The sequence below is a fragment of the Phyllostomus discolor genome, chromosome 14, assembly GCF_004126475.2.
Source record: "Phyllostomus discolor isolate MPI-MPIP mPhyDis1 chromosome 14, mPhyDis1.pri.v3, whole genome shotgun sequence".
Lineage (NCBI taxonomy): Eukaryota > Metazoa > Chordata > Mammalia > Chiroptera > Phyllostomidae > Phyllostomus > Phyllostomus discolor.
In genome coordinates this window covers 44,735,178-44,745,061 of record NC_040916.2, presented here as the reverse complement: position 1 = coordinate 44,745,061, position 9,884 = coordinate 44,735,178, and the positions used below count along the sequence as shown (strand labels likewise).

At 37.5% G+C, this 9,884-nt stretch overlaps 1 protein-coding gene across 2 annotated transcripts in view; it reads left to right on the top strand.

Moving 5' to 3' along the window:
• The first annotated feature begins 1,123 nt into the window (after positions 1-1,123).
• Positions 1,124-9,884, top strand: part of GOLPH3L (golgi phosphoprotein 3 like) — a 33,368-nt gene continuing 24,607 nt past the window's right edge. The window contains exons 1-2 of one of the 2 annotated variants that reach the window (XM_028502766.2): positions 1,124-1,322; positions 3,029-3,220. In XM_028502766.2, the coding sequence (XP_028358567.1) occupies positions 3,041-3,220 (180 nt within the window). In that variant the 5' untranslated portion in view covers positions 1,124-1,322; positions 3,029-3,040. The remainder of the gene's footprint in view (positions 1,323-3,028; positions 3,221-9,884) is intronic. The other variant, XM_028502767.2, reaches the window with a different exon arrangement.

Here is a 9,884-nt window from a genome sequence, read left to right as displayed (position 1 = left end):
GACTTCCAACTTTGATATAATTAGCAAAAAGTGTTTGGGCACTAATTTTTTATTTTGTTTTTTTTAATACATTTTTTTCATTACCATTTAGTCCTCTATATTCCCCTCTCCCCAGGGCACTAATTTTGAGATCGTTTCAATAGATGTTACTTTGCAAGAGTTGAGCACACTTCCTAGAACTTTGGAGAGGTAGTGTGAAAGATACTGTGCCTTTAGTGAGAAGCCTGAGACATGATTCCAGCCTTGACCATTTCCTTTGCTTTAGAAAAGGAAAGGTCTGCTTGCCTCTTGCAGCATCAGCAGACATATTCTAAAAACATGCTTTAGCCCCTGCTGGTGTGGCTTAGTGGACTGGGTGCCAGCCTGTGAACCAAAAGACCTCGGGTTCGATTCCCAGTCAGGGCACATGCTTGGGTTGCAGGTGAGGTCCCCAGTTGGGGGACCCGAGAGGCAACCACACATTGATGCCTGTCTCCTCTTCCTCCCTTCCTTCCCTTCTCTCTAAAAATAAATAAATAAAATATTTAAAAATAAATAAAAACATGCATTATACATGGATTTGCCAGTAACAAGTGCTAAAAAACAAGTGCTAATAGAGAATGTTGGTATGCATTCTCTGGTAGAAATGTACCCATCCTGTTTAATGTAAATCAAGTGAACATCCACAAACTGACCCACATTAGGTGTTTCTGGAACAGAATAGTTAGGAATAAGCCTAATTGTAAAAAACAATCAACTTTAAAATGTTTACTTATTATTAGCTTTATTTTATCCCAACACATCTCACCTAATTGTCCCAGTATATACTGCTACAGTAACACACCTGCCACACTGAGACTGACCAACAGAAACCTCTGCAGATCGGCAGCTGGAGCTAGCTTACTGAATGCTTGGATTGGCCGATTTTCCGGAGTTGGGAAGCGCAGCCTTCTTTCCTCTCTTCTACCAAGGTTCCTTCATTGGATTGACCAGCTGTCAGGTTGAACCCAAACCTGCCTCCTTTTTGTGATGTTTGTCTGGATCGCAACACAATAGCCGGGGAGAGCCTCCCCTCATAAGCTCCAATTGGCTGGACCCAACCTTGGCGGTTTCTTATTGGTCCAATGAAGAAACGCCAAGGTAGGTTGCCTAGTGATTCCGAGGAAGCTGATGTGTTATTTCTTCTCTGCAGCGAAGGATCAGGAAGTTTGCGCTCTCTCTGTGACTGGGAAGTTTTTAACCTACTAGGACGGGGTTGGGGGGGCCAAGAGTGGAACACAGATGTTCTAAAGTAGATCGCAGGCGGCAGCCTCCATCCGGTCGTAACCTAGGAGTAACGTCAGGTAAGCAACCCGGGAAATACATTTCCTAACGTCCAAAAAAAACAACCAATTTTTTTTTTTAATTTTATGGGGAGAGGGGAGGTTTTTATTTATTTAATTTTGGGGACTTTTTTCAAAGAGGATTTTTAACTAGTATATGTTCGGGGGAAATTCATTTCTCAAGGAAAATCCCTTTTACTTTTCCCCCCCGAAAATTTAAAGTTCCTTGTAATGGTTTAGGAAATAAACCCTATTCACAGTGCCAGATAGGGTTAGTGCCCTTAAGCATTTTATTGATTTCACAGTTCTCTTCGTCCTTCACTCTACTTTCCACCTCCCACCAAGAGTTACATTTGAGATATAGCCCTGTACAGACTTTTGTAAGCCACTTAATTTGCATTTATATTTTAAATGTTCACATGCATTTCTGAGTGTTCCTTTTAATCGGTGTATATTTATCAAGCAGTTACAACGTTAAAGGCATTGTGTTAGTTGCTACGGAGAATTAAAAAAACCCAAGAAGACAAAATCCCTGCCCTCAGGAAGTTTACAGTTGAGCGACAGCCATATCAAAAGAAAGACTGTAGTAAATACTTTAAAGTAAGTAAGTATAAATAAAGTTTTGTGGAAGTACAGCTGAGGGAGAGACCAATTTCGGGACATGGGACATGGGTAATGGAAAATGAGATTCACTTAAGCCTTGGCAGTAGGTTCTCAATAGGCCTTTGAAGAATGGGTAGAATTTAAGGAGTAAGGAAAAGAAAGAACTCCAGCATGTACAGAGGAACAGAGGTGAAAGGCATGGCTCGTTTGAGAAATGCTTTGTTCACAGTACGTAATTGGAAGTAATGGGAAATAATCGTGAGAACATAGAACTGGATCCTGTCCCAGAGGTTCTTGAATGCATTCTGTTGATGTTGCAAAATATGTTCTTTTAAATAATTGCTGATTAAAATATTTATTGTATATTAACTGGCATTTAGATTTATCTCAAAATAAACTAATGTAAAGTTTATCATAGATGACAGTGCAATTTCTCTTGATTTTTAAAACAACTGTAGTGCTTGGTATGAAAGGGCATGTGCTTTGCTTTTATTTTTTATTTTGTAATTGAGAAGGAATTTGCTAATCTTTTAACATTCTCTTGCTAGTATTTTTTGCTGTCAGCTGTTTTGTTTGTGAGATGGCTAGCCTAGAGATAGAGATAAAAGTTTTCTGGCTATGTGGAATTACTACACATGATGTTTTAAGCATTATACCCTAGACTAGTGATCTTTTGAATGCATGAACAGAGTCACTAGGGTTTAGGGAGAAAATATTAGAACATGTATTTCTATTTCGTTTTTAAAATTTTTGACTTTATTTTATGTGTATGTTTTATAATGTACCACTGAATGTTTATAGAAGTTCTATATAAATTATTATATGTACTTTAGGGCTGGGTGCTCACAATTTGCTGTCCCATATTATTTAACTTTAGGAGGACCCACTTTGGGAAAGAGGAGTCACAATGATAGTCACTCCTGGGTTATAGATTATGTACAAGAAATCGACAGTTTTAAAAATGATCATTTCTACTGGTCTTTAAAATCACTGATTTGATTTCCTTTCAGTGTCTTCCGTGTATTTAAGGTATGTACTTTGGAAAGATACTGTGTTATGTAGGAGTATCTATGTGTGTTTATTTCCATAAGCACACATGGAGATATTTTTCACCATCCTTCCAGAAACAGTTCAGAATGACCACTTTAACTCACCGCACCCGTCGCATGGAAGTAGGCAAGAACTCTGAGAAGAAGGTAGAAAGTGAGGAAGACACTAATCAAGACAGTCCAGACAGTGAAGACTCTGGGGATTCTAAGGATATCCGCCTCACCCTTATGGAAGAAGTGTTGCTCCTAGGACTAAAAGATAAAGAGGTAATATAGTTGGGTTGGCTGGGCTGACTTAAAGACTTAAATGCTGGAATGTTTTTAGAAAGTATTAGAATATTTTCATTAATGTTAAGTCGGCCTTTGAATTATGCTGTAGCCATCTGAGGAGGGAATGAAGAGTTTTGAAGGGTGGCTGATATGTGGAGGGTAAAATCCAGTGTGATTACTTAAAGTGTAATTTAATTACAAAATTACTCCAAAATTTTAGAGGATACAAGAGAGGGTATAACACAACGTAAAGTTTTTGTACTTAGAGTTTCCCAAGTGAGACTGATGCTGAAATAAATTCTTATGAATTAAGATGGAGGGAACACACATTGATGTCTTCTTGAGCTTTGGAGAGAAAGTCTTAGATGATAAGATATAGAACATGTATGATTAGCTGTTTTGCAAAGATAAATGGTGGGTAGGTTTATTATGATATAAAGAAGTAACATTCTGTGGATCTTTAGAAGTGAAATATCAACATTTGGAGAGGATTATTTTAATTTTAGAAAATGTTTTTAAATTAATTTCAACATTTTCTTTCTAAGTTTTCCCCTGTTGATAGAACATCTATAATAGAATTAGTCTTGAGATAGCAAGTCTTATGATATAACTTAATATATTCTTAGCTTTTCTACTAGTTGTATACATTATCTTTCATTTCCAACTTTTTATTGTGTTTTCCTATTACTTTCTTCCCTCATGAAGAGGTTATAAAGCTATATAAATGTAATATTTCAAACAATGTACTTCCTTTTCAAGAAAGTCCTTAGTAAACACAAAAATAAGTAAAGGCATATTTATTACTGACCTCAGTTTTGAAAGCTTAATCAAATTAAATGTTACTTTCTATTTTAAAAATACTCAATTTTGCTTTGATAATTGACTTTAGCTAGAAATGAATTGCTAGAAAAGAGATACATCTAATATCTCTTCTTTTATACATTCTTCAACTTGGGAGTACTCTTGTTTCTTAGACTTTACATTTTATTTTTTTACCACTTTTCCCTTTTTTATTTTTTGTCATGTCAAACTACTAACTTGAACAAAACTTACGAGATTTGTTATAGCCTGAGTATTATTAAAACCAATATTAGAGCCCTGGCTGGTGTGGCGCAGTGGATTGAGCGTTGGCCTGCAAACTGAAAGGTCTCTGGTTCAACTCCCCACCAAGGCACATGCCTGGGTGTTGCAGGCCAGCTCCCCAGTTGGGGAGGGGCATGTTAGAGGCAACCAATTGATGTTTCCCTCATACATCAATGTTTCTCCCCCTCTCCCATCCCCTCTGAAAATAAGTAAATAAAGTCTTCTAAAAAGGTATATCTCTAATTACTTGCACATTAAAAAAAAACAACCCTAATATTAGAGACATGCCCGTATATATGTGCCCAAGACATAGATATTATCAGAAGATCTTGCCTGGAAGTGTATTTTCCTCTTTGCTGAGAAAGTTGATGAGACACTAGTTTTATAAAAGTCAAATAAATGAATAAGTGAAACTCTACAAAGATTGTCAGAGTAGGTCTGAAGATTAGGTGGTATAAATACTGTTTTGAGATGTTTATACAGTGCCAATGAAACAGTCACTGACCGTAGAAGCAGAGCATATTAGAACTGAAAAGTTATTTCATTTCTTTTATTTTTAAATAGAAATTATTAATTTCCTGCTGACGCTAGATATTAGAATTTTCTTTTCTTTTCTTTTTTTTAAGATTTTATTTATTTATTTTTAGAGAGGGAAGGGAGGGAGAAAAAGAGAGAGAGAAACATCAATGTGCGGTTGCTGGAAGCCGTGGACTGCAACCTAGGCATGTGCCTTGACTGGGAATCGAACCTGCGACACTTTGGTTCACAGCCCACACTCAATCCACTGAGCTACGCCAGCCAGGGCTCGATATGCATATTTCTTAAAAGTTAAATAGCCCAAAGGTTCATTAGTAGAATGAATAAAAATGAATCATCTATTTATTTAAATGACTATATTTTCAAAATGAAAATGAGTATTGTTACAAAACGTGTAATTCTCATATAATGTTTGGTAAAGGAATCCAGACACAAAAAAATACATATTGTATGATTCTACATATATGAAATTCAAAAAGCCATACTATTTGGGGTTAGATGGTAAAACTATAGTGAAAAGCGGCAAAAGGACTACAGTAGTTGTTAGGGCAGTGGCTGCATTTTTGTGGGCAAGAGAGTAGAGGGGTGTTAGTGATTAGAAAAGAGAATGATGGGGCTTTCTGGGTACTATTTTCTGTTTCTGTACTTGTGGGAACTTTCAGGATATTGACATAAAGGTAATTCATTGCTTTGTATACTCTTGTGTGTGCATTATATTCCACAATTCAAAAGATTTTTAAATAAGTAAAAAACAGCATGTTTTTTCCATGTTAAAATAATGAGCCAAGGGAGTTGAAGGGAGGAAAGATCATCATGGCTTGGACTAATCTGGGAAGGAAAACAAGCAAATAAAAGAAGATGGCCTTTAAAAATGGATAGGTATTTTTTTAAAAAAATGAGTGGGTAGGATTAAGAGACATGGAGAGAAGAGAATACAGCCTGGATGAGGAAACCTGAGTAAGCAAAGGTATCATGAACTTGATGAGTTTGGGAGATAACTAAGTAACCAGAATGACTGTGAATAGTTTGTGTTCTTGGAGAACAATGAGGATCAAATCAGCATATTAGATCAGAGTATGGAAGATTCTGAGTGCCAGAAAGATACATTTAGACTTTTTCCTTGAAGTAAAAGAGATTCAGCCGAATAAAACCAGCAAAGCTCATTTCATTTTTGTGTCCAAATTAAGGACTGAGTGATAGTTTTGCTCCATTGTATTTCTGAATATATGTGATATGCATATTATTTCTTGCTTACATGGTTTGAATTTGAGACATGTCAAAGAAAAACCCTAAATGTTAAACTTTTGTATCCCAAAGTCCCAAAGTTAAATGAACTTTTGCTGAATATTTCCATAAGAGTCTCTGTTTAGAACCCAATGCTATAATTTCAAAAAATTGTATGTTTCAAAAGCAAGTAAGTAGAAGGTAATACCAAGAGATTAATATTTGTAGGCCTAGAAAGGAATGAGAGTGGGACATATGGTCAGATTGCTTGTTGAGTATTACTGTCATCCCTTTCTTAAGATTCTTTTGAGGAGTAGCTGCCACAGACTGGTTTTAAAATATTAAGCTTCATTGTCTTGTAAAAATAATCAAGAAGTTTAAATATATGTTGAATCTAACCTTTCAAGTACACTTAAAATTAGATGTTATCTCAGTTTAATAACATTGACCTCAACCAAGAGAAATTAAATTTGAGCTCCAGTCTGACCAAAACAAAATAGATTTATTTCCTGTTGAAATCAAGATCCTGTTTGTCATTATTGCCTCTGGTAGGAATGGTGCTATATATAGATGGTATTGACTTGTGGACAATTAATGCTTTAATTAAATTGCTAGTATATTTAAAATTTCCCCCTTATGATGGTCTTTATTATTAAATTACTTGTAAGAGGAGCAAGGCTGCCCTATCTGGCATAGCTCAGTGGGTTGAGCGCAGGCTGCGAACCGGACATTGCAGGTTCAAATCCCAGTCAGGGCACATGCCTGGGTTGCAGGCCAAGGCCCCCAGCAACCACACAGTGATGTTTCTCTCTCTCTCTCTCCCTCTCTAAAAATAAATAAGTAAAATCTTTAAAAAAAAAAAGAGGAGCAAGGTTGTTAATGCTTTTGACTTGATGGTAATCTTTTGAGTTTATAGATCGTGTTTTTAAACACTCTTTCCTTTCTTGAAAAGCTTTCTTGCAGAGCCATCCCCACCTCTCACCGCCCCCTCCCAGCCTCCCCACCCTGCTGTCACAGATGAGAATAAGTTTACCAAGACCTGATCTCTTGGGAAGGAAAGGTGGCCAGTCTCTCAAGGGAGAAGGGCCTTGAGCCTGTTCCTCAATGGGCTTTCATTGGGTTTAATTTGCATAGGAACACAAGGCTAATACATAGGAATACAGGGCTTATATTTAGGCATACAGGGCTTATGCCTGACTAGATCATCAATCACTGTCAGGCAGTAGTGATCAAAGGACAGATAACATTCAGAGAACTGTGAGGACTTATTCTGAGTCAGGGTCAGATTCCAAAGGGCCATAAATGTGTGGAAAACAAACTCATTTCACGCTTATCATTTAAACTGAGGGCATTCTTAGCAAAGAAGGTTTCACAGGATTTTATGCATTCTTTCTTAGGCCTGATTGCCTAGGAAACCGCCTGTTCCAGCACAGGGCCACACCTGCCTCCAGCATTGTTTTAGGCTCAAGTCAGGTGGGGGAAGTAAGGCAGCCAAGAGATCAGGAGACTTCTTACAGATAGAATGAGGACTCAGGCTATGACAGAGCTGAGGGGTGAGGGTCCATCACCCCTTTCCTATAGTCCCTTAAGTCCTTCCCTGATGGCCCCTTGGCAACCATGCCTGTCTTAGGTCGCCCCTCCCTTGAGGAATCTTACCCATCTTTGGCTAACCAGTCATCCACCCAGGGCCAAGCAGGGTGAGGTAAAGGGGGCAGAGGCTGCTCCCCTGCCAGGAGGATAAGCTTTGTCTCCTTAGTGGCTTATGGTCCTGCAGTCTTTTTACTCAGCCTTAGCCCAGGGGTATTGCTTCAGAAACCAGGCAGGACAGTTCCCAACATATTAGCAGTAGGAGATTGGAAATGCAAACTGATTTAAAGCTGGTAAAAATTTTTCCACAAACCAATCAATAAATTTTTAAAAGTCATTCAGAAAGTTAGTGCACAACTTGTCAGTGAATGGCTATCAATGGAGAAAATGCTACTCTGATAGTTACTATCTCCTAAAACATTTTCTTCAAATTAAAAAACTAAAAGTTGAATTTAATTCACTACCTAACCTTTTATTTTCCTCATTGAACAAAATGAACAATAAATCTCTTGTCAGTAGTTACTGCTAACAGGTGTGAATAGGGCAAGTGTATCAGAAGGACTCGTTTGTCAGGTTTTGTGGTTTTTATTAACATAGACTGTTAAAAAATAACTTCTTTTTTTTTATTATATCCAGTCTTGTAACCCCAAAGAATTATTTGCTATTGGTACAAAAGGAAATAAACTAAAAGGCCCAAAGTCCTATTTTAATGATAGAAAAATATAGTTTAAGCTATTTCATTGAGAGCCTGCCTTTCCCTACACCTTTCAGCCCCCTAATGCGCTCTGTTCTTTTCTGAAATACCTGCAAATGATATGTCAAAAATAACCCACTTAAATGTGGAGTTTGACTGTAACCACTGAGCCTGTAAACTTGATGTGAGCCATTTCATCTCTTTTGTCTTCTTCACATGGTGTGTTTGTATAACTTAAGAGTTTTCAAAACATTTTGCACTTTCTTGCTAGGCAAATATCCTCTCTTTAAGGGAGGCAAAGTTAAATGATTAAATGGCCAATAAGCTGTGGAATTTATATTCAAACTGACTCTGGAGTCAAAAACAGACATGCTTGCAAAATCGGTGTCACATATTCTTCTGTATTTCTTGCTAAGCAAAGAGAATTATTCAGGATTGTTAATTGTTTAGTGTGACCCTCAAGAATTTCCTCTGCTAGGATACCTTCACATGGAGTTTAACTAAAACTGTTAAAATAAAAGATTATGTTCTGCAATTATATTTGGCATGTTATTTTTTTCAAGTCATATCTATGACTTTTTTTTATCCTCACTCAAGGATATGCTTAGAGAAGGGAGAGAGAGAGAGAGAAATATCAGTGTGAGAGAAACATCGATCAGTAGCCTCCCACATGTGCCCCAAGTGGGATCAAACCCACAACCTAGATATGTGCCCTGACCAGGGATTAAACCCACATCATTTTGGTGTACAGGATGACACTCCAACTATCTGAGCCACTTGGCCAGGGCTCATAATGCTTTTTTTATTTATTTTTTATTTATTTATTTATTTTTTAGGCTGTCTCTGTGCCAAATATCAACCTATGGTGTAAACTTAAGGTCTTCTCACAAGTGTTTTTCTGAACTGGCATCTTTCCTTGTCATTTGCAGTGACATTCTAATTTCCCCTATATATACAGTTGCTTTTCAATGTCCTACTTTTTGGTGTCCGGTTCCCAAAAGAGGACAAAGGAAAATGAATGGGAGGAAAAGATCATGAGCCCTTTAAATCACCTGGAAATCACTTCAGCCTGAGTGGAAAGGGCTTGCAACAACTGTGGACCTTCAACAGTGGTCTCTGTCTGCACCTCCATGATCAGAAGCAGAAATTAGTGATCAGAATACAGGTCCTTGATGTTTGGAGGACAGGGTCCTTTTGCCTGCCCTGGCTCCCAGAAGCTGTGTGTAAACTGCCTCAGGAACACATGCATAGGCTGCCTGCCATGGGGCTAGGGGAAGGGGTTTTGGTAGCCCTTTAGTAGCTATGAGCTGAAATTAATTGCAATTTACTATCATCCAAGCCTTCCCCAGGAAGTTGCAAGCCTTCAATAGGCTCCAGAGTTCCAAAATATTTACATCAGACAGATTGTGCTATTGTAGTTGTTGTTTAGGTTGGAAGACAGATTTTTGGTATTTACTATTCTGCCATCTACCCTCAATCATCATATAATCTTTCCCATAGTTTATTTAATTTAAAATCTATATTTTCTTTTCAAAG